Source organism: Mus musculus, chromosome 5, assembly GCF_000001635.26.
Source record: "Mus musculus strain C57BL/6J chromosome 5, GRCm38.p6 C57BL/6J".
Classification (NCBI taxonomy): Eukaryota; Metazoa; Chordata; class Mammalia; order Rodentia; family Muridae; genus Mus; species Mus musculus.
The window spans coordinates 105198431-105223808 of NC_000071.6; the positions used below are offsets into that span (position 1 = coordinate 105198431).

Below are 25378 nucleotides of genomic sequence, written 5' to 3' on the forward strand. Positions count from 1 at the left end.
CAGAGGTGATTCCTAGGAGAGAGAAGCAGCTGCAAACTGCACTTGGACTTGTACTGTGGGGGCCAGGTATATTTAAGGAGCAACTTAGTCTGGATCTCAGCTTGATTTCCAATTCAAAGTGGCACCTGGGGGAAGGGGAAGGGAGGTAGGTTCTGTGCTCTCTGGTCTGCAGGGGGCTGAGGCTAGCTTTAGGTCTAGGGGGTCAGTTTCTTTCCTCTGAAGACAGCTACAAAGTGGCAGCCTGATACTGCTGGCTGCCCTGCTCTGTTGGTGAAGCTGTGGGAAGAGCCTTGGTCCTGCCTCAGCTGGGACCACAGCTACAGCTCCTGCCCTGGTTCACAGGCAACTGTAATCAGAGGAAAGTCTTTCTGTGGAGGAACCTTGTGAGGAAAATTCAGCACAAGAGCTTGGCAAACATCTATCTGGAAATAACTTAGTTCCTACCTCACTGACTTTGTATTAAGTGTAAGAAAATAGTCCAGTTCTCTCTTGATGTTTAGGTTGTATGTGAGATGTAGATATCACGTAATGCTATGTGCATTTTGTTTGGGCTGTTAGTCTTATCTCATACATGGGACTAAGCTGCAGAGATCCTGGTTTCTGGAGTTAAGTGACGTCACCTCTATCTAACTTTTTAGGATTCTGCACATTCTCCTTCCTTGGCATAATGTCCTCATGCTCATCTGGGACTGAGGGCAGGGCAGGGGAGGCAGGTTATGTGTTGTCTGGTCTGCAGGGATTCATGGAGAGCCTCAAGTCTATGAAGTTCTATAAAGAAGTGTGCAATAGAATTTTATTCCTTTTTCTTGCTGAATAATATTCTATTGTGCACGCTATCAGACTGTGTTAATGTATGCATCTGTTGGTGATGTGTTGGTGGGAGACTGGGCTGTGTCCACATTGTGGGTATTGTAAATACAGCTGCCATGATCAATACAGCTCAAAGGTTCATCCAAGTCCTTGTTTTCTAGTTTGTTTGTGTTGTAATCAAAGGAGAGCTTTTAGGTCAAACATAACTATATATTTTCTCAGAAGCCAGGACTGTTTCCTGTGAGGTAATATTCTGTGTTCTAGGCTGCAGAGTACAGACACCTGAGTTGTTTAAATTCCAGGTGACATGTATTTGTTTTTGCCTTGTATGGTAGCTGTCCTTGTGGGTATGAAGTGATGCCTTGTGATTTGATTGGCACTTCCTCACTGTTTTTCAAAGCCGTGTTTTAATGAACACTGGGTCTGAAGAATTGTTGAGCAACAAAACCAAGTAGCTCTTAAAATAACTTCATTTATGCTTAAACTGCAAACATCAGCAAAACTAAGCAAACAATTTCAAATAAATATGTATGTTAACCCAAAGCAAGCCTCAGTCTCAGTGAGCTCTAAGAAGCCAAATCACACATGATCATGTGACTCTAGAGTCTTACACCATGTCCCTCAGCATGGCAAAACAGAAATAGTGTAACGAAAAGTTTCTTCATTTTGCATCCATGTTTCCCTAATAAAACCTGATTGCCATTCTGTCCTAGGAACAGAGACACTTCACCTTTCATCCTGGTACTTCCCAGTTTGTAATTACATCTTTTTCAAATAAATATACTTTTAAAATTTTATTAAAAGTGATTTCCAATATTGAGCACTATCCTCATAGTGTGCTCATGGACATTTGTAAACCTCTGAAGAAATTTCAACCCAGTGCTTTTCTCAGTTTAGAACTGAGTTGTCTATACTGAAATGTATTCCTACTTTGTTTAAAATAGTAACCCTTTATCACACATGTGATTTACTACAGGTCGTCTTCACCCATTCTTGGGTTGCCTTTTTACACTCTTTATAGAATGCTCTGGTGCACAAAAGTCCTTAGTCTTACAAAGTCTGATTGTTTCTATTTCTTTGTTCATGTTGAGATTTTGTTTTTATGTTCAAGAAATAATCCCTACTTGAAACACAAGTTAGGTGAAAGTGAGATCAGGGTAGCCCCAGGTTAGCCTGTTGCAGTTAAGCTCTCTGTTGCTTCTTGCAGACAGAACTTTTGCCAGGTAGGGCAGAGGTAGGCAGTAAAAAGACAAAAAAGGACTCTTGTAATTCCCACCCTTTATTCAGCTGCACATCTCAGTGTTTGTGTAATTCATGGGAATTGTTCACAGTTTCTACATATTTTTAGCCATTTAAAATCTATCCATGGAGATACCAACGGCCTAGAGCCCACCAGTCTGCCATTTTGCTGGGTTGTTATGTTTTGGAAACTTGCTTTTCTCATTAGCAGCATGGTTGGAATAATCTGTAACAAGTAAGTATTTTCAGGCTTTTGAGGTCACGTATGAAAGAAAGGTGCACATTCCAGAGCTTATCATAGAGCATGTAGTTTACCTTGATGAAGGTCGCTATTGTTTGGCTTTTATTTCATTGAATTAAAACTTTATACATGAGAGCAGCCCATGTGTTACCAAATCTTCTTTAGAACATTGAAGAATAATGAAGAAAGAGAAGGAGGCCACTGCAGACTCATGGTTACACATTGTCATGGGAGGCTACACCCTGCAAAGAGGAAACCTAGAAAGGTCACTAACTGGTCTTAGCTGCTGAGCCATTGGGTGTCTGAGGCAGAGAATGACTTTAGACTCTTTCTCCTATTATAGATTCATCTACATTGGCAGATTGCTATGACCCAACCACAAATGGCTCCCATTTGTCTTGTGGAAAACCACAATGAACAGCTGTTGGTGAACCAGGAAGCCATAGAGATTCTGGACAAGATTTCTCAGCCAGTGGTAGTTGTGGCTATTGTTGGATTGTACCGTACAGGGAAGTCCTATTTGATGAATTGTCTGGCGGGACAGAATCACGGTGAGTGGCATGCTGCTTACCAGCCAAAGGTTTGACTGTCTCTGTCACATTTCCTTAATTCTTATTCCCAATTATAACAATAGACAGCAGAACTCCTTTTTAGCAAAGCCACCCTCGCATGCTAAATTGAATCCCTTCATTGCTGCTCCCCAATAATCTCTCCTGTGCTCTTCCCTTCCATTCTGTTAAAGAAAATCTCCCCTCTGAATGCTCAAGATGAGGCCTTTTCTGATGCCCAGAACAATGGGATCCTACACCTCAGTCCCCTGTCTCCTACAGCAGGCTCTCCTTTCTCAATAAGATATTTCCTTCAGGATAGAAAGTCTTTGAATACTTACGACTTTAAAAATCTCTGATAGGTAGAGATGGAGAGTTGGCTCAGTGGCTAAGAGCTCTGGTTGCTCAGGCAGGCAAGGTTTGGGTCTGCACACCCGCATGGTGACTTATATTTTTTGAAAGTACAACCTGGGAGGAACTGATGCTCATTTTTTGGCTACAATAGGCACCAGGCATGCTCACAGTGCACTCATATACACACTAGCAAAATTCTCATATTCATTAAATGAAATATGTAATTTTATGAATAGTTTACATAGAAATAAATAAGTCTTGAAAAAACTTAAAAAAGGACTTTATACAATTTTATAGCAGCACACTTCTGTCTTTAATCATTCTGGGTGCAAAAACTATTGAAACCAGCTATTAAAAAGAATGAATTTATGAAATTCCTAGCCAAATGGATGGACCTGGAGGGCATCATCCTAAGTGAGGTAACACATTCACAAAGAAACTCACACAATATGTACTCACTGATAAGTGGATATTAGCCCCAAACCTAGGATACCCAAGATATAAGATATAAGTTGCTAAACACATGAAACTCAAGAAGAATGAAGACTGAAGTGTGGACACTATGCCCCTCCTTAGATTTGGGAACAAAACACCCATGGAAGGAGTTACAGAGACAAAGTTTGGAGCTGAGATGAAAGGATGGACCATGTAGAGACTGCCATATCCAGGGATCCACCCCATAATCAGCATCCAAACGCTGACACCATTGCATACACTAGCAAGATTTTATCGAAAGGACCCAGATGTAGCTGTCTCTTGTGAGACTATGCCGGGGCCTAGCAAACACAGAAGTGGATGCTCACAGTCAGCTAATGGATGGATCATAGGGCTCCCAATGGAGGAGCTAGAGAAAGTACCCAAGGAGCTAAAGGGATCTGCAACCCTATAGGTGGAACAACATTATGAACTAACCAGTACCCTGGAGCTCTTGACTCTAGCTGCATATATATCAAAAGATGGCCTAGTTGGCCATCACTGGAAAGAGAGGCCCATTGGACTTGCAAACTTTATATGCCCCAGTACAGGGGAACACCAGGGCCAAAAAGGGGGAGTGGGTGGGCAGGGCAGTGGGGGTGGGTGGATATGGGGGACTTTTGGTATAGCATTGGAAATGTAAATGAGCTAAATACCTAATAAAAAAATGGAAAAAAAAAAAAAAAGAAACTGTCTTGAGAGAGAACCTGCACAATTACCAGGTATTCCTTGCGACTCTTGTGACTTTGCACTTCCTTGGGACTCTTAACTGGTATCTTTGGTATTTTCCAACAACGTCCTCCCCACTTCCTTGAGTTGTGGTTTCTTCCTTTAAATACCCCCTTACCCAGCTACTCTACCCCTGCATGGTATATGAGCATGTGCCCGAGAGCGCTCTTTAATAAAAATCCTCTTGCAGTTTGCAGCAAGACCGTTTCTTGTGAGTGATTTGGGGAGTCGCCTCTCCTGAGTCAGAATGTGGGGGAGTCCTCATGTTGTGGGTCTTTCAGTGGCTGATTATGGGATGGATCCTCGGGTGGGGTAGTCTCTGGATAGTCCATCCTTTTATCTTAGCTCCAAACTTTGTTTCTGTAACTCCTTTCATGGGTATTTTGTTCCCTATTCTATGAAGGAATGAAGTATCCACCCATTGATCTTCCCTCTTCTTGATTTTCTTGTGTTTTGCAAATTGTATCTAGGGTGTTCTATGTTTCTGGGCTAAATCCACATAGCAGTGAGTGCATATCTAATGACTTCTTTTGTGATTGGGCTACCTCACTAAAGATGATAAACTCCAGATGCATCCATTTGTCCAAGAATATTATAAATCCATTGTTTTTAATGGCTGAGTAGTACTCCATTGTATAAATGTACCATATTTTCTGTATCCATTCTTCTGTTGAGGAACATCTGGGTTCTTTCCAGCTTCTGGCTATTATAAATATGGTTGCTATGAACATAGTGGAGCATGTGTTCTTATTACTAGTTGGAACTTCTTCTGGGTATATGCCCAGGATAGGTATTGCTGGATCTTCCTGTAGTATTATCTCCAATTTTCTGAGGAACCTCCACACTGACTTCCAGAGTGGTTGTACAAGCTTGCAATCCCACCAGCAGTGAAGGACTGTTCATCTTTCTCCACATCCCCACCACCATCTGCTGTCACCAGAATTTTTGACCTTAGCCATTCTGACTGGTGTGAGGGTGAATGTCAAGGTTGTTTTGAATTGCATTTCCCTGATGATTAAGGATGTTGAACATTTTTTTCAGGTGCTTCTCAGCCATTCTGTATTCCTCAGTTGAGAATTCTTTGTTTAGCTCTGAACCCCATTTTTAATGGGGTTATTTGAATTCCTGGAGTCCAGCTTCTTGAGCTCTTTGTATATATTGGATATTAGTCCCCTATCTGATTTGAGATAGGTAAAGATCCTTTCCCAATCTGTTGGTGGCCTTTTTGTCTTATTGACAGTGTCTTTTGCCTTACAGAAGCTTTGCAATTTCATGAGGTCCCATTTGTCAATTCTTGATCTTACAGCACAAGCCATTGCTGTTCTGTTTAGAAATTTTTCCCCTGTGCCCATATCTTGGAGGCTTTCCCCCACTTTCTCCTCTATAAGTTTCAGTGTCTCTGGTCTTATGTGGAGGTCTTTGATCCACTTCGACTTGAGCTTTGTACAAGGAGATAAGAAAGGAACAATTCTCGTACTTCTACATGAAAACCTCCAGTTGTGCCAGCATCATTTGTTGAAAATGCTGTCTTTTTTCCACTAGATGATTTTAGCTCCCTTGTCAAAGATCAAGTGACCATAGGTGTGTGGATTCATTTCTGGATCTTCAATTCTACTCCATTGATCTACCTGTCTGTCACTATACCAGTACCATGCAGTTTTTATCACAATTGCTCTGTAGTACAGCTTAATGTCAGGCATGGTGATTCCACCAGAGGTTCTTTTATTGCTGAGAATAAGTTTTGCTATCCTAGATTTTTTATTTTTCCAGGTGAATGTGCAAATTGTCCTTTCTATCTCAGTGAAGAATTGATTTGGAATTTTGTTGGAGATTGCGTTGAATCTGTAGATTGCTATCGGCAGGAGAGCCATTTTTACTATATTAATCCTGCCAATGCATGAGCATGGGAGGTCTTTCCATCTTCTGAGATCTTCTTCAACTTCTTTCTTCAGAGACTTGAAGTTCTTATCATACAGATCTTTCGCTTCCTTAGTTAGAGTCACACCAAGGTATTTTATACTATTTGTGACTATTGTGAAGGGTGTTGTTTCCCTAATTTCTTTCTCAGTCCATTTATCATTTTTGTAGAGAAAGGCCATTGATTTATTTGAGTCAATTTTATATCCAGCTAGTGTACTGAAGCTGTTTCAGGTTTAGGAGTTCTCTGGTGGAATTTTTGGGGTCACTTATATATACTATCATATCATCTGCAAATAGTGATATTTTGACTTCTTCCTTTCCAATTTGGATCCCCTTGATGTCCTTTTGTTGTCGAATTGCTCTGGCTAGAACTTCAAGGACTATATTGAATAGGCAGGGAGAAAGTGGGCAGCCTTGTCTAGTCCCTGATTTTAGTGGGATTGCTTTGAGTTTCTTTCCATTTAGTTTGATGTTGGCTACTAGCTTGCTCTAAATTGCTTTTATCATGTTTAAGTATGGGCCTTGAATTCCTGATCTTTCCAAAACTTTTATCATGAAGGGGTGTTGGATTTTGTCGAATGCTTTCTCAGCATCGAACGAGATGATCATGTGGTTTTGTCTTTGAGTTTGTTTATACAGTGGATTACGTTGATGGATGAAGCCTACTTGGTCATGATGGATGATCGTTTTGATATGTTCTTAGATTTGGTTTGGAGGATTTTATTGAGTAATTTTGCATCGATGTTCATAAGGGAAATTGGTCTGAAGCTCTCTTTCTTTGTTCAATCTTTGTGTGGTTTAGGCATCAGAGTATTGTGGCTTCATAGAATGAATTGGGTAGAGTACCTTCTGTTTCTATTTTGTGGAATAGTTTGAGAAGAGTTGGAATTAGGTCTTCTTCGAAGGTCTGATAGAACTCTGCACTAAACCCACCGGGTCCTGGCCTTTTTTTGGTTGGGAGATGATTGATGACGGCTTCTATTTCTTTAGGGGAAATGGGACTGTTAAGATTGTTAATCTGATCCTGATTTAACTTTGGTACCTGGTATCTATATAGGAAGATGTTCATTTCATCCAGGTTTTTCAGTATTGTTGAGTATAGCCTTCTGTAGTAGGATCTGATGATGTTTTGGATTTCCTCAGGTTCTGTTTTTATGTCTCCTTTTTCATTTTTGATTTTGTTAATTAGGATAATGTCCCTGTGCCCTCTAGTTAGTCTGCCCAAGGGTTTATCTATCTTATTGATTTTCTCAAAGAACTAGCTCCTGGTTTGGTTGATTCTTTGAATAGTTCTTTTTGTTTCCACTTGGTTGATTTCAGCCCTGAGTTTGATTATTTCCTGCTGTCTACTCCTCTTAGGCGAATTTGCTTCCTTTAGTTCTAGAGCTTCTAGGTGTGCTGTCATGCAGCTAGTGTATGTTCTCTCTAGTTTCTTTTTGGAAGCACTCAGGGCTATGAGTTTTCCTTTTAGGACTGGCTTCATTGTGGCCCATAAGTATGGGTATGTTGTGGCTTCATTTTCATTAAACTCTAAAAATTCTTAAATTTCTTTCTTTATTTCATCCTTGACTAAGGAATTATTGAGTAGAGAGTTGTTCAGTTTTCACGCAAATGTTGTCTTTCCATTATTTATGTTGTTATTGAAGATCAGCCTTAGTCTGTGGCTATCAGATAGGATGCATGGGATAATTTCAATATTTTTGTATCTGTTGTAGTATCTGTTCTTTTCCCTGAGGTGGGTTTCCTGTAAGCAACAAAATGTTGGGTCATGTTTGTGTAGCCAGTGTATTAGTCTATGTCTTTTTATTGGGGAATTGAGTCCATTGATGTTAAGAGAAATTAAAGAAAAGTAATTGTTGCTTCCTGTTATTTTTGTTGTTAAAGTTGGGATTCTGTTCTTGTGACTGTCTTCTTTTAAGTTTGTTGAAGGATTATTTTCTTGCTTTTTCTAGGGTGTAGTTTCCTTCCTTGTGTTGGTGTTTTCCCTTTATTATCCTTTGAAGGGCTGGATTCGTGAAAAGATATTGGGTGAATTTGGTTTTATCATGGAATACTTTGATTTCTCCATCTACGGTATTTGAGACTTTTGCTGGGTATAGTAGCCTGGGCTGGCATTTGTGTTCTCTTAGTGTCTGTATAACATCTGTCCAGGATCGTCTGGCTTGTATAGTCACTGGTGAGAAGTCTGGTGTAATTCTAATAAGCCTGCCTTTATGTTACTTGACCTTTTTCCCTTACTGCTTTTAATAGTCTATCTTTACTTAGTGCATTTATTGTTCTGATTCTTATGTGTTGGGAGGAATTTGTTTTCTGGTCCAGTCTATTTGGAGTTCTGTAGGCTTCTTGTATGTTCATGGGCATCTCTTTCTTTAGGCCTGGGAAGTTTTCTTCTATAATTTTGTTGAAGATATTTGCTCGCCCTTTAAGTTGAAAATCTTCATTCTCATCTACTCCAATTATCTGTAGGTTTGGTCTTCTCATTGTGTCCTGGACTTCCTGGATGCTTTGAGTTAGGATCTTTTTGCATGTTACATTTTCTTTATTTTTTGTTCCCATATTCTCTATGGAATCTTCTGCATCTGAGATTCTCTCTTCCATCTCTTGTATTCTGTTGCTGATGCTCGCATCTATGGTTCCAGATCTCTTTCCTAGGATTTCTATCTCCAGTGTTGCCTCACTTTGGGTTTTCTTTATTGTTTCTACTTCCCTTTTTAGGTCTTGGATGGTTTTGTTCAATTCCATCACCTGTCTGGTTGTGTTTTCCTGTATTTCTTTAAGGACTTTTACCTCTTTAGCAGTGTTCTCCTGTATTTCTTTAAGTGAGTTATTAAAGTCCTTCTTGATGTCCTCTACCAGCATCATGAGATATGATTTTAAATCTCAGTTTTGCTTTTCGGGTGTGTTGGGGTATCCAGAACTGACTGAGGTGGGAGTGCTGATGATGGTGAGTGGTCTTGGTTTCTGTTAATAAGATTCTTATGTTTGCTTTTCGCCACCTGGTAATCTCTGGGGTTAGTTGTTATAGTTGTCTCTGGTTGGAGCTGTTCCTCTTGTGATACTGTTAGCCCTTGTCAGCAGACCTGAGAATCTAGCTCTTTCCTGAGTCTCAGTGGTCCGAGTACTCTCTGCAGGCAAGCTCTCCTCTTGGAGCAAGGTGCACAGATATTTGGTGTTTGGACCTGCCTCCTGGCTTAAGATGAAGGCTGGAAACAGGGCCTGTCCCAGAAGCTGTGTAGCTTCTGTAGTCTACACCCTCACCTGGGCAAGTCTCTAAGGGATCCGGAACCCAAGATGGTTCCCCCAAGTGCTCTGGCAGAGCTCTCCCGGGTGGGGTGGTCACCTCTTCTCTGGCGGGGAAGGTGCCCGGATGTCTGGAGCCTGAAACGGGGTCTGTCCTAGAAGCTGTGTCACTACTGCCTGTCCCAGAAGCTTGAAAATATCCTAAGATATATTCAGCATAAGTACTGTTAATCATGCTGCTTCTTCCCTCCCTGCCCTGGGGTTTGAAGTTCTTATGGGGGAAACTGTGATACTTTCCCTCAGTTCTCATGGTATTTCAAATTCTAAACAGACATGTGGGAGCAGGAGGCAATCATACCCTTCCTTAAAATGAGAGAGAGGAGTCCCAAAGCTGGTTATTGGACAGTCCATTCTCAGTTCTCCATTCAATTTAAGGCCTACTCCATGAGATGGAGGCTACACATGGCATTACTAAAGAGACCCTGAACCTGAATTGGTATGCTATCGGCCTAGGAGAGAATCAAATTCTGATGCTCTGACAGAAGACCACAGTAATAAAGTGACTCCTTATGACATACTACTTTGCCCATGGAGTAAAGTCCCATGGGGTACTTTTGACCTTGTTCAGTCCACTTCAGAGATGCTTCCTCTTGCAGTAGATAGAAATCAACAAAGAGACAGACAACCTCTTGCAGTAGATGAAAATTAACACAGAGACCTACAACTGGTTAATTTGCAGACAAGGAGACACCTTTTTTGGTTTTTTGAGACAGGGTTTCTCTGTATAGCCCTGGCTGTCCTAGAACTCACTTTGTAGACCAGGCTGGCCTCGAACTCAGAAATCTGCCTGCCTCTGCCTCCCGAGTGCTGGGAATAAAGGCGTGTGCCACCACGCCCAGCCCAGGACTCTCATCTTAACTGGGACATCGTTATCAAACTGTTCACCTCAGGTTTCTGGGAACTATGTGGAAGATAAGGCATAAAGATTGGGAGATCCAGAGGTGATGGAAGACAACAGGAAATGAATGTCTTTCAGACACAAAACTGACACACATATAAACTCACAGAGATGGTTGAAGCATGCACAGGACGTGCACAGGTGTACATCAGAGGGGATCCCAGTGCTGAGATGAGATGTGAAAGCAGGCTCTATGCCTAACCAAGAAGGTATCGCTAACTGACATTTGCTTGCAGAGGAAACATCTGTTCTTTCCAAAGGAGTCAGTGGGTAATAAACCACACTTATGGGTAAAACACATGCCCAGCATATGATGGCTAATACAAAAGCAGATCAGTGCTATTTGTATAGACATTTTACCTCATGTTATTTTGTTCGTTAGTTTGTTTGTTTATGTTTTATGGGGTTGATGTGAGGTGTGGTGTGGGGGACTATATGATGTAGTATCTATGTGTGTGTGTGTGTGTGTGTGTATGATGTGGTGTCTGTGTGTGTGTAGTGTCTGTGTGTGTATGATGAGGTGTCAGTGTGTGTGTGTGTGTGTGTGTGTGTGTGTGTGTGTGTGTGTGTGTATGATGTAGTGTCTGTGTGTGTGTGTTTATGATGTGGTGTCTCTGTGTGTGTGTGTGTGTGTTTATGATGTGGTGTCTGTGTGTGTGTGTGAGTGTGTGTGTGTGTGTGTGTATGTGTGTGTGTATGATGTGGTGTCTCTATGTGTGTGTGTTTATGACGTGGTATCTGTCTGGACACAATGTTTCACCCCTAGCTAAGGAGTCATGGTAACTGGGGAAAAGAGTCAGATTTTTATTCTTTAATGTTGCAGTCTCTGGTGGGTTGATCACACTCTAGAGAATAAAATGCACCCTGGAGTATATGGACAACACAACCTGTCCTTCATGGGATGGAGAGAAAAGACAAGAAGTTGGGTGGGTGGGGAAAGGATGAAGGTGAGTTGATATGGGATGAAAATCAATTGTATAAAATTCTCAGAGAACTAATACACTGGTAGAAAACAAATTATCTACTTTTGAAAATAATAATAGTAGTTCACAAAAAACACTTCCACATTAACATAAAATTTGAAGGGAAAAGACAAAGTTGAGAGGCTAAGCCACACGAAGTTCATTTAAATACATAAAGCATATGAATATTTTCAGAACCTTGTAAGTTCGTACGGGTTTGGCATGGTTAGAACTCCCAAAGGTCTTCTTAAGAAATAATTTCTCTATTAGAGGTACAGAAATGGTCAAAGGTTAAGAGCACTGGCTCCGGCAAAGGACATGGACTCTGTCCCCAGCACACACATGGAGGATTACAACCATCTCTAATTCCAATTCCAGGACATCTGAAGCCCTCTACTGAATTCCAAAGGCAATGCAGGAAAAGTCTCCATATGCATAAAATAAAAAAAAATCTAAATAATGTTTTAAAAAGAAATCACTTGTGTGACTTCACTGAAGAAAAAATGTGTTCTGATATTTTTTGAGTTAATGCTATTTCATTAAAGATGGGGACCTTCATACATGTGGAGATACAGGATGCGACCAACATTCTGAGAAGTTGTAAGCATGAACAGATATTTCAATATGGCATACCAATTGTGGTGATTTTATCCTTAGGCTAATGGATTTGAATGCTTGGTTCCCAGTTGGTAGAACTGGTTGGGAAGGATTAGGGGGTGTGTCCTTGTTGGAGTTGGTGTCACTGGGGTGGGCTTTGAGATTTCAAAAGACTCACATTCCCATATAGCTCTTTCTGTCTGCCTTGTGCTTTTAGATCAGAGATGAGTGAGATCTCAGTTACTGCTCCAGGGCATGCCTGCTCGCCTGTGCACATGTTTCCTGCCATCATGGTCATGGAATCACCCTCTAAAACTATAAGCCTCCAATAAATTCTTTCTTCTGTACATTGCCTCAGTCATGATACTTTAATAGTGTATACTAGAAAAGTTACTAAGACATGAATATTATCAAATACCTTTTTCTGTATAGAAAGAAAACAAAGAACTAAATAATGTGCTAAAATGAAATACTCAACACATAGTACAACAAAGAAATATGATTTAAAAAGGAAGCTCACAAATCCTTGTGACTCTGATTCCCGGTCCTGAGTCTTGGCTAGTGATGATGTAAGAAAAGAAATGACTGGATTGCTCTAGAATGATTGTATCATGATTGTTTTCAGAAAACTATGCCATAGAATATTTTTTTAAAAAAATACTGGGTGGTCAAAGACAGAACTTTTCACTCTGGAGAGTAAAACTGTATTGTCTGTGGACATGTTGAAGCTTTCCTCTCCGGGGTTGCTTCCTGAGGATAAGGGAGAGGGAGTTACACTGAGCAGTCTTGCAGTGTTATAGGCCTCCTTTTCATAATTCCCTAACCAGGTAGAGACTGCCTCTACCATTGTGATGGTTTATATGTGCTAAGCCCACAGATTGGTACTGTTAGGAGGTGTTGTCTTTTTGGAGTATGTGTTCAATGTGGTTGTGGCCTTGTTGCACTGGGTGTGGCTTTTTGTGGTGGGTGTGGCCTTGTTGGAGTGAGTGTGGCCTTGAAGGGATAGGGGTGGCTTTGATGGAGTGGGTGAGTCACTGTGGATGTGGGCTTTATGAGCCTCATCCTAGCTGCCTGGAAGTCAGTATTCTCTAGCAGCCACCAGATGACAATGTAGAGCTCTCAGATCCTCCTGCACCATGCCTGCCTGGATAATCCCATGCTCCTACCTCGGTAATAGTGGACTGAACCTCTTAATCTGTAAGCCACCCCTAAATATATGTTGTCCTTTATAAGACTTACCTTGGTCATGGTGTCTGTTCACAGCAGTAAAATACAGCAGCTTGGAAGTGTTTATGGTCCATGAGATACTGAACAATCCCCAAGGGAGAATGTGATCCAACTGCACCCACAGAAGTGATGTCAGGTCATTGGTTTCATGATATAAAAGGGTTTTCCAGAGTCTGCTATGGACTTTGGTTTTGTTTGGTGAGAACAAATATCAACTTAGGAGTCTACCTCTTGGGCAAATGGCTCTTGACACTTCCAGTTTCTGTCTGAGCTGCATGCTCTTCCATTTCCGCACCTTCATATTTTCACATGGAAAGTCAGCAGAGTACACTGAAGATAAAGCAGGAAATGTGGAGTAACTATGCCAGAGAAAATGAATGTAGATTCAGCCATTCATGACCCTTAGTAGTATATAAATGAGACATAGCTCTGGTGTGGCTGTATCTATGATACTGAAGGTGACCATGTGCACACTGGGCATTGTTGACATGGGTAGAATTACCTGCCACAAGAGTTTGGCTCAATTCGGGAAGTACTGAGCTGATATTTTGGTAAAATTGATAAGAAGAATCTAAGTGGTTGAAATATAATTGAAGTCACGTGCTATTTCTAATGACTAAGAACTCACCCATTCCTGTTGAAAAGAAATTTCTGATTTATACTGAAGACTAACCCACTCTATTCAAAACTTCAGCCAAGGGGGACATAGCTGCTAAACACCAACAAGTAAGAGAGAAAATTATAATCTTGTTAAGTCAAAATTTGATCACTGAGGCATGTTGTCAAAAAAAAAAATGTTCCATAGTTTGGGCCTTTTAGCAAATTTCCCCTCAGAAATTTTCACCGAATGACTAGAAGTAGTTTTCATAGGTACTCGACAGGATATCTTTCTCTGAAGGGTTGTAAACACACATCTGTGTGCATGTGCACATTAACATGTGACCTATCAAGGTGATTTGGTATGTATATTTATTTAGAGCTAACAATTAATAACTGAATAATCTAAAAGGGGGATCCTACTTGGAGAACACTGATTCTCCCGCTCAGCAGCATTGATTGCCTATAGATATTGATCTAGGTGAAGGCCTTACGAAATTCCCCTAATGTGCCATCCTCCCAACTGAGGATTTCCTCCCCATAGTGCTATGTACACTGCCAGGGATAAAATCAGTCCAACCCAGAGCTTGCTAACATCTTTCTGACAGGTGGAAGGCAGGCTGGAGCTCCTCAAACCATTCACACAGCATCATTTGTACAGTAGAAGCAGCCATATCAGAAGAAAAAGCCCAGGCTGAGCAAAACTCCTACACTAGAGAAGAAAGCAGCAGCAGCAGCCTGCAAGGACCACAGCAGCACCCAGAACTGCTAGAAACCTGTGACAAGCATCTGCAGAGGGCTTAGGCTGGGACAGTCTTGCCTGCTTTCTTTATATGTTCACATTCAGACAATCTGGACCCAAGTGATCCTGAAATCTGTCTTCTGACTGGAACATCATATTCCGTGGCATATGTATACACATGCATGCACACAAATAAATGAATACATAGAACTTTTTTTCAGGAGAAAAGACTGACCAGGCAGAGACTAAACCTGAGAAAAAGGACCCCTGAGACTAGGACTTCTCCCTCTAGCTAGAGCTCACTGGAGCTTCAGCACTTATCCTACATTGCAGACCAGAGGACAGGTTCTTGCCTCAGCCTCTGCTGCTATTCCTGTTGTCTACTGACAAGAACTCACTTAAAGATCCAGACCTCCTGCATCAGAGATCAGAGATGCCATCACACTTCTCAGAGTGGCACTGGATCTCTGCTGACAGCCACGACTCCCAAGAGTTCAAATCCACTCCAAATGAATTGTTGAATCCATGTGGCAATTAGTTTTATTCCATTAAAGTTGTTAAACATGAGTTAGTAATCAAACACCTTTGTTAGACTGTCTATGAGTCTTCAGGTGAGGGCATTATCATGCCATGTAGCATAACTCAGTTTAATATATACATATATCCCATGATCTCCACATTAACTGGCCAGGTAGGATGTCCTCAACTGCAATCTTAAGGTGGCAACAGATTTTAATTGAATTTAATGTCCACTAAATAATAACAAAATACAGTAAAATTTGCTTTGCTGACTACCTCATTATTAGGGAAGGCTGCTGAGATACTCCAGTGGGAGGTACTCTCTGCATACCACATCCGCAGCTCAGGAAAGGTGTGTGTGTTGTATGTGTGTGTGTTTGTGTGTGTGTGTGTGTGTGTGTGTGTGTGTGTGTGTGTGTGTGTGCCTGACTGACTGACTGACTGACTGACTGACTGACTGACTGACTTAGATGTGGAGAATATATGTTTAAGACCTGGTGACATATCAGTTAATGCACTTGGGTTCACAATGTGTCCACCTCCTGTGTTTTTAGAGACTGGTATGTATGTAGTCAGGATAGATCTTCACAATTGTCTTCTCTGCGCCTTTGGGAAAATACTCATCACCAGCACACCTCTTTCTTGTAGACTTGGGCACGATAGAAACTTCTTGGTCCTTTGATGGTTTTGCTTTCTGAAAGTTATCTAAAACAGACCCTGGAAATTCTACCTTCCTTCCATCTAAACACATGGTAGGAGCCCCCTGATCTGCTGTCTCAGTTCACACCTCTTCTTCTCTCTCCCTGGAAGTATCTCAGTGATGGTAGATATCCATTCTCCTTTCTCATATTATCCTCAGTAAAGACACTGTTCTTCCATTCCACATTGGTGATTAATGTTAGACTTGTCCTATTTTTCTATTATTGCCACTTACCAGGCCTTCAATGTCCAAGTACTGACCAACCCAGCACGCTGTCATCTCAGCCCTTATAGTTTCATTCTTCCAAAACCATTTTTAGGCACTAGATTGAAATACCAAATATTAACAAGCTTGATGTTTACTTTTATGCATTAAATTGTCAGGACCGCATCTGATATTATACTTGGTCAAAACATTTTTTCCTTTTCTGAATATTCCTGCAACTCTCATTCCGTATCAAAAAATCTAGTTCTGAAAAGATATAGTTCTGGCCACCTCAGCAAAGTGACTACCTAAATTAGAGTGTGGATGTCCCAAAGGTACAAAGTCAAGCAGCCTTGGAAGGGGTAGTGAGGATGATTATAAAAAAAGACAGAAAGAAGACTCAGAGAAAAGAATTAGAATTGGGAAGGTTGCAGGTGAATACCACATCAACCTCAAGTTTATTTTTCTTAGCTTTATTATATCTCTCAGTATCATGAGAAACAATGTCACAAGGTAGCAGAAATAATGGCTAATGTACACACAGGACATCTTTTCTTATCCAGAGGATTTCCTGTTCCAACCACCAAGATGAATTGAACTTTCACCCCCTTGCCTTGAGCCTCAAGTGTATTTCCTCTTGTAGTTCCATGAGTCAGTAGGCCAGGAAATCTGCCAGCAGACCCTAACCTGACTTGATTGTGCCTGGCAGGTCAGCTTTCACTGAAGCAAACAAAATGGCTCCCAATAAAACAGCACCAAGATCTCTCTCTCTCCTTTACACAGTTCATTCTTTTGAACTTGACATTTCACAGGCATTAATAGAGACGAAGTAGGCTTCTCCAAGATTCCAGAAATCTTAAGAATGTCTACATTTTAATTTTGAAATAATTAATTTAAGCATAAAAATAAGACCATACTGTTCTAAAATAATATTTTCTGGATATGATGGGGCTACGACAATAGTGATATTTGTTGAAACAAGATACATACTATGAAGCCAGTCAACATCCAGTGTGGAGAGGCAGTGAGCTCATGAGACCCCACCCCTAGCTGAGGAACTACTAGCAGTTGATATCTGGTGACTGGGAGAGGGAGTGTGTTTTCTATGAGGGTTTGGGTCATGATCAATTGTCCATGGTCTGGTAGATGGTGTCTAATGCCCAGGGACATGAGGGCAGCATTAATTTATTCAGGGTATGAGGAAAGAGGAAGAGGTGGGGGAAGAGAAGACATGAAGGTGCGAGGGTAATTTGAGGATGTCTTAGAGGAGCTGGGGTGGGTACACCTTAAATAAATCATATTCATTAATGCACTAATAAGTGTCCTTGTGTCTTTACTCATATGGTCCATTATCAATGTTAACAGTATATTCCTTTAAATCTTACTTGTAAGTATGTATATGTGTAAGCTGAGGATATGTGATGGAAGTAACAGTGACCCTTGGGTTTGAGAAAAGGAAGTCAGGTCCCTTGGAGTTAGATTTACAGGTAGTTGTTACCTGCCCCAGGAACTGAGCTACCCTGGATAAGCATTGTGCATTCTTGACCCAGAGCCATCTCTGAGCTCTCCACCTCCCATGTGCCCCATGTATTCTCTTATATTCTATATTATCATATGGCTCTTAATACAGTTTCCCTGTTACTTTGCAAATAAATAAATTTGATGTAAAAAGCATGCATAAATTATTTTGATTGCCTGTTGAAATAACATTTTGATATGTGGTTTTACAAAAAAATGCACTATTTAAATTACTTTTAAAAATGGAAAGCCTTAAAGGAAAACATCATTAAGCTGCAAATGTTATGCTTCCTGGTACTCAAGTCTTGTTCTTGGGTGACTTCTAGTGGCTTATACCATTTCTAGAAGCAGATGTTTCATCATGCAGTGGTGAGTTTTAACTTATTGTCACTATCACTGTCACTTTCCCAGCACTCTTCATGAAATGTGTAAGACTGAGAACGTCATGGAATGCACACATCCCTTCAACTTTTGGCTCCAACTTAATCTCTCTAGATGAAGCCAGTAGACCAGGCTTTTTACTAATCTTCCAGAGGGCATTTCATTTGTGTTCTTGTATGTTTGCATGGGATAGTAGCATTTCTAATAATAATCACACAGTTGTATGGTGTTTTGACTTTATCTTTTGGGTACATTTTAGTACAATTCAGATCATTTTACAGATAGCTTGACTGACATTTGTTTCTTGACTATATAGTACGCCAAGATCAAGTCATATTAAATTTCATTGCCAATCTAACAAGTGATGTTTAAGTAGTTTCCAGGATTATCACGATTATGATATCAATGACTTTTCCTCTTGCTGAGATGAAATACCCTCACAAAACCAACTTAAGAAAGGGTTTGTTGGGGTCTATGAATCATGATGATACATTGTGTCAAGGCTGGAGAATGCATTCTGAGAGAAGTTGAGCCTGGCTTGTTGTATAGCATCCACAGTCAGGAAGCCACAAGTGGTAGGGTCATTTGTTTTCATCTTTCTCTGTTTCTTCAGTCCACAGGAACAGTGCTGCCTACCCGTAGGATGTGTTTCCTACAATATTAACCTGAGACAGTCCCCCACAAGCTAACCTGGGCTACATGGTCCTCATAGGAGTACAGAAAACCTTGTCTCCTTGCTGATTCTCTATGCAGTCAAATTGGCCAACAGTAATCACATGTAATTACTACTTGCATAGCTTCCATAGGGCTCATTTCAAAAATGTGTCCTCTAAAGGCTAACATTGTCTTTGCAGGCATGTATGAAACAAAGTGTATTTCACAGTCTATCATTTCCACAAATGTGAAGGACTCAATCATAAATGCTTTAGATAACGGACAAGGTAATGAAAAAGAACTGTAGAAAATCCATTTAAGAGAGCATCCTTAATTCGATCAGTGTTTCTTTTCTTATCCTTGATGACATCTCTCAGTTGCTGTATCTCTTTGTTCATTTCCTCAGCTTTCTTCTTAAATCCTTCCTCAAGGAAAGCCTTTTGATCCTAAAACAGTGAACATGACAAAGAAGTAAATAGTGCCAAGTCACAACATTGTATGACTTAAAGTTTAAAACTTTAGCAAGCAGTCCTTAGTGCATTCCTAAAAACTTTCCCTTACCATGAAGAAGATGCACGAAAGATAGACCTACACATTATGAGGAAGTAGAGTTGAAATTTTACTAATCTTGATCCACCATGTTTGTTCCAGCTGCGATGCTAGCAGAGCTGTGAAGATGTGCTTATGTTCATGCCCAAAAAATGCCACTGGCCTGATTGCACAGCACTCAACCCACTTACACTGTGTGATAACTCTATCTTACAGATGGGGGATAACTCACTGGATACTGAAGAAGCCGATTACCATCTCACTTGCAGATGGACAATGGAAATCGCTCCAATGTCAAGCGCTTCTTCCAGCAGGCTCTCTACCCCAGGGAAAGCTACATAACCTGCAGAAGCTGCCGGTTCACTGTGCCTTTGAGGCTGGACATTTCTTCAGTTTAATGTCAACATAGATCATCCTGGGCAGGTTGGGGTTGGATGGGTATGGTTGTGGGGAACAGGCAGGTGCCTGATGACCTGGACAACCCAGACCAGTTGCTGGCATTAATACACTGCCTGTTTGGGAAGTTTATTTAGTGAACCCTTATAAGATTATTTTTAAATATTACAAGTCTGTAAGCCAAACCACTGTAGTCATTAAAACCCTGAAGGAGCAAAAGAAAACCTGATGTCCCCAGAGTCTACATAAAGAGCAAAATTCAAAGGCTATATAACAATCGGGGGGGGGGTACTGCTTAGCAATAATATATTATGATTGTGTTCTTCATATGGCCTGGCTGACAACTTTCTCCCACTGCCTGGGTTACAAGAACCACCATGAGGATGAAGAGCCCCACCTTCAGCTGCTTCTTCAGCATCATGTTATGGTCTTTGATGAGCTGCTCTCTCTCCTGCATCAGCTTTCTCCTCAGTTGCTCTATGTTTTCCTTGTGACTTTTCTCTTGAGCCTCCATATACTCCTGCTGCTCCTTCTGCTTCTGTCTTAGCAGATCCTGCTCCTTCTCTGCCGCCACCTTCTGGGCACGCTCCTCTGCTCCAGGAAGATTCCAGGAGAGAAGAAAGTGACGGGTCAAGTAAAATGTCAATATTCCAGAACCCAAAGAACAATTCAAATCTCAAAGGGAGCATAGGAAACCAGACTGCCCCTTGGTCCTCACCTGGAGAGCATGTTTCTGACATTGATGGAGAAACCCTGCCCATGTGACTGAAACAAAGCCAAGACTGCCTGTGGCATACAGATTGGGCATTCACAGAAAGATAGAAAGCGACTGATCTGGCATGGATTTACTATGGCTTCCATCAGAAAGCCATGGTAGGAATCTGACCTCTCCTGAGAGCCAAGAGACATGTTCCTGTACCTGCAATGGCCTTCTTCCCAGCAGTGAGCGCTGTATCTGCCTGCAAGATGGAACTCTCGATGAAGGCCTGTGACTGCAGAAAGCTCTGGAAGACTTCACTTGCCTGTAGGACCAAAAGGGAGCAAAGAACCCTGAAATATCCTGAGAGAGTAAGGACCCATGAGACTCAACAGAGTCCTCACTGTGCCTCATTGTTAAATGACACAGTGAAGCCTGCAGATGGCTCAAGCTCTTCAGTGACCTGGATACTTCCTGCTCTGTGGCTTAGTCCAGTAACCTCTACTAGTGATGCCTGCATCCGCTCAGATGCAGCCTGTCCATGCCATGTGCAGCTGTGCATGCTGCAACCTATCATGCCTTTGGATATTGTATTCCACTGTAAAATACTACATGATTGTGTATAAGCCACTTCCTTCTCTCTTGCTGGGTGTATTCATAGGGTATTCAAATCACTTTACCTGCCCAAGCCTTGTGGTAGAGATGTGTGACTGTGCACAGTAGTAGGGACATTGCTCAGTGCATTTAAATAACTAAAGAAAGGTCTCAAGAAAGTACTTACAAGGGTATCACTGACAATAACAGAGAAATATTTTAGCTATGTTATTACACTCACTACTGCATAGGTAGATCATCCTGACAGACTTATAGAGTTATCACTCAGAATGCTTTGTGAGAATATTTCTAAGAATTCTTACTAAATAGGAGCCACTTTGCACCAAGCATGGTCAAGGTAAAGCACTTGCCTTGCCATGCAAAGCCCTGACTTTGGTCACCAATATCAACATAAAGTCTTCATGTATCATACAGTCTTCATGTATTCTGACTCCTCTTAAGGAGTGTTATGTGTTCATGTTTTATGACATGCCCTTCCCTCTGCACTAAACTCCCATGCTCCCTGCTCCTCATCTTCATCAAGTTTCCATGTTTCCTGCTTATCTTCACCCCATTCACAGCCTGGGAATGTTCCCTGCTCCTCGCCTTCACCCCTTTCCTATGCTCCCTGCTCCTCCCCTTCACCCCTTTCCTAAGTTCCCTGCTCCTCACCTTCACCCCTTTCCTGGGAACCTGCCAGTAGTCATGCTCAATCTTCTCCCTCTTGTCCATGTAAAGCTTGTGTCCACAAGGAACAAAAAATGTTGAAATATTTTCCATAAAATCCTTTGAAAGTCGATCCAGTTCTTCTTGACAGTATTTATTTGATGCCTCTTCATTCTTCGACAGGAAAAGCTCTTTGTTCTCTCCTATTAATTCCTATAAGGGACATGTACAGAGATCTGACAAAATTGAAGGAATAGAAGGGAAAAAATTCCGAGAAACATCATAGAAGAGCCAACTTATTTCCAATGAGAAAGCATTCCAGCGTAATAAGACCTCACAGAATGTGAAGTGCTAAAACCTGAACTCAGATGCTCAAAAAGATGTGGAAGCCTAAACTAAATGTTCTTTAGGTTCCTGGTCCTCAAGACCTTCTGAAAAGACCATCCTATAATCTCTGGTTCCTTGTGGGTGTCACATCCTGAAATTCTATCTTCAAGGACACAATGATATAACAAGGAACCACAGAAGAACGGTGTGGTCTACAGAGACTCCAGTGAGAAACAGTTTCTTAGGAACAGAAGATTATAGCAGGTTCAAGGATGTACTATAGATGTCCTGAGCAGGATCACAGTCCACAAACATTAACTGGGTAAAGGACTTAGGACACTATATACTCATTATTCCATCTGTTAGACATTACTAGAATAAAAATACTGGAAATTTGGGAAGGGGACATGCAATCATTCATAACTGTATTCTTCATGATACTCTGAAACACATATCTTTGAATAATAAATGCACATATGGCAAATGAAGGCTCATCAACACTACCATCTTGAAAAGGTAGCACCATGACAGTTAATGCCATCAACAGATTACCACCAGCTTCTTCAGGAATTGCTGATTTTCGTCCTTGAAGGAATGCTCCATGAAGACAGCCATGGCTTCCTTCTCGCAGGCTGCATGCACATCCAGCAGCTCCTGGAGCGTTTCTGTAGGAAGCCTCAGTCGCTGGGCCATCTGCTCACTATAGTGGTCGGCTGCTTTCTGCACAGCTACTGAGTTCTCACGCTGGGCCAGAGTTGTCACAGCATCATCCAGACAAGGCACTGCTCCACTGTTGATGGCATCCACATAGGTTGTCACCAGAATCCCTAGTTCTTTGTGAATTGGGAATTTTAAGGGATAAATAATAGTGCATGGGATCCAAGATGTTAAAACTATATTTCAAAATTTCTCACAACTCATTCGCGCACAAATACACAAACATGCACACACACACACACACATACACACACACACATACACACACACACACAAAACCTCCTTCAGCAAGCTATCAGTTTCTTTGTCCTATTCTCACTTCATTTCTTTGGTTTTCTAGTTCAGGATGTTAAAAAAATTAATATCCATCTTCGCCTAATAAATTCAACTGTATATGAAAATATAATTTTGCATTTAATACTTTGAAGGAATACAAATGCATGAACTAAGAAGGAAAGGTATGTCACATTATTTCTGTGGCTATTATAAAAATATAGGTTTGTTTAAATACTACTATTTATATTGGAGCTATTTAAATATCCAAATTATATTTCACTTAGTCATTCTAAAATATAACATACAAGATATCCCCTGTAAAAGCAGAAGGGATCAGCTTTAGTGGTTTAAACACTAATTCTATAATATATTAAGGACCTTTTCACTGGTGATTTCATTATCAGTTGAGAATTTTATACAGGTATGTTGCAACTGTAAATACTAATGATGTCGTCTGCATTTTTAAAGAAGGGTTTCTAATCTACAGTTATAAAATATATACTTTTTAGAATTGGGATACATGCATACTACCATAGTATATAAAATTAAAAACTTACATGCTAATAAATTCAACATATACTACTCTCTAAAGAAGTGTGATTTGAAGACAAAACAGAAAACAAAAAAACTCACTATTCCCAGTGACCTTAATTCCCTCTTTTAGGGTCTTGATCTTGGCATAAGTGAAGATGTAAGAAACAAAAGCCTTTGTTACTTCCTGGAACTTAGGATCCAGTTGGTCTTCTGTGATAGAATCAAGTTTTTGTAAAAGTTCTTTGTCATGCGTTGGCCGGTCAAAGACAAAACACTTCCGGTTAGGAAAGAAAAGTCTGATGCATTCCCTGCATGAATTGGATGCTTGCATTCTGGGTTTGTCACCTAGTGTTGGAGGAAACACAAAATTACAGGAGTCACCTAAGCACAGAGAAAAGATGGAGGAGGCCCTGATCTACTTGAAATGTTCTGCACTTACAGACTCTTTACCATATCCTGCAACATTTCTTTGCATGTCAAAAGTATAACAAGTTTGTACTTGATAGAAGTCTCATGAAATATTTCAGGAGTTATTTGACTTCAGTGGAGAAACCTATGGCTGAAATCCACAGACCTGAACATGGCATCAAGCATACTGTAGCTGTGGTGTCCTGGTGACAGAACAACAAGAGGCTAAAAGTGATTTCTGGCCTAATAACTCCTTGCATAAAAAGAGTTATAGGACAAGAAAAATCAGAGCCAAAATAAAAGGTAACCATGTATTAAAAATAGGAACATTGGCAAATCTAAGATTGACTCCATAGTTACAGAACTAGAACTACTTTGAGGCTACACAGAACTCATTTTTTTAAAAGTCAAATATACACTCAAAGAGCTATATGTAAACTAAGACAGAAAGTCATGAAAATGTGAATGTACGTGTTGTATATGTATGTCTTGTGTATGTATGCATGTCTGCTTGTCTGTGGGTGCATGTGGAAAGAGTCATTCTCCACCTTACTGGCAAAGGGTCTCTCAGGTGAAGTGGAACTCTCTAATACAGCCAGTCTGGCTAGCCATCATGCTCCAGAGCTCTCCTGTGTCCTCAGCCTGTGCACTGGATTGAAGGTAGACTATCATATCCACTCAGAATTAATATAATTGTGGAAATCTCACCTCCAGTCCTCACACCTGGGTGACTGTGCTTCAAGTATGGAGTCACCTACTGGCCCATATATTTCGGATTTTTCCTGAAACAATTTTACTTGTTCATGGAAAGTTAGCAATGTGAGGTGATAGATGTATCATCTGTTCTACTGAGTAACCACTGCCTTAGTACCTACATGTGTTCTATAGTATTTAGTTACAAAGCTCAAGGTCAACAAGGAAGAAAATTGTATACAGCGCTGTTAACCTTTTTCATCAAAAATTATGAGGATATCCATGAGTTTGAGGCTACTATGGTCTGCACAGGGTATTCCAAGATAGCAAAGTCTACACTATGAGATCATGTCTTCCAAAAAGAAAGTAAGGAAGGAGGGAAGGAAGGGAGGAAGGAAGGAAGGAAGGAAGGAAGGAAGGAAGGAAGGAAGGAAGGAAGGGCAGACTAGTAGGTTGTGGCACACATCTTTAATACTGATAGATAGGAGAAAGAGGCAAGAGATATGCTGTGAGCTCCGGGCCAGCCCATCTGGTCTACATAGCAATAACCAACCAGTTAGGGCAACACAGTAACATCCTGTTTAAAATTAAACAATATTTGAAGATCTAAATTGTAAGACTGTGCCTACTCCAGAAATTCTCTGAGATGAATAATTGCACTGATTTCATGGGCAGCCCTCTACCAACTACATGTCCAATATTTAGAGAAAGCAGACAGAAAATGAGAGCAGTGAGCATTTCAGAATTGGTGTGACTCACAAGGCTCTATCAACTTCACACTTGGGCTGACAAAGCCCATGCTAATGGTTTACAGACCATGAATATACCTGATCCTGACACTGTGGCATGAATAAAATGGGTAGCTATGACAGTCAAATAGACTCAGGATAAACTATACTGACTGGAG

The 25378-nt window shown here is 40.8% G+C and overlaps 1 protein-coding gene and 1 long non-coding RNA gene across 2 annotated transcripts in view; one reads left to right on the plus strand and one right to left on the minus strand.

The window, feature by feature from the left end:
* Gm31785 lies at window positions 1–19491 on the plus strand. The gene is made up of 3 exons (XR_389448.2): window positions 1–66; window positions 2634–2841; window positions 19380–19491. It is a non-coding gene; the product is annotated as a predicted gene, 31785 (long non-coding RNA).
* Gbp10 (guanylate-binding protein 10) overlaps window positions 17269–25378 on the minus strand; it is a 23835-nt gene continuing 15725 nt past the window's right edge. Inside the window, exons 6-11 of the mRNA NM_001039646.2 lie at window positions 23470–23715; window positions 22396–22676; window positions 21523–21729; window positions 20479–20581; window positions 19957–20150; window positions 17269–19060 (exon numbers count right to left, since the gene is read on the minus strand). Coding sequence (NP_001034735.2) covers window positions 18875–19060; window positions 19957–20150; window positions 20479–20581; window positions 21523–21729; window positions 22396–22676; window positions 23470–23715 — 1217 coding nt within the window. The 3' untranslated portion in view covers window positions 17269–18874. The remainder of the gene's footprint in view (window positions 19061–19956; window positions 20151–20478; window positions 20582–21522; window positions 21730–22395; window positions 22677–23469; window positions 23716–25378) is intronic.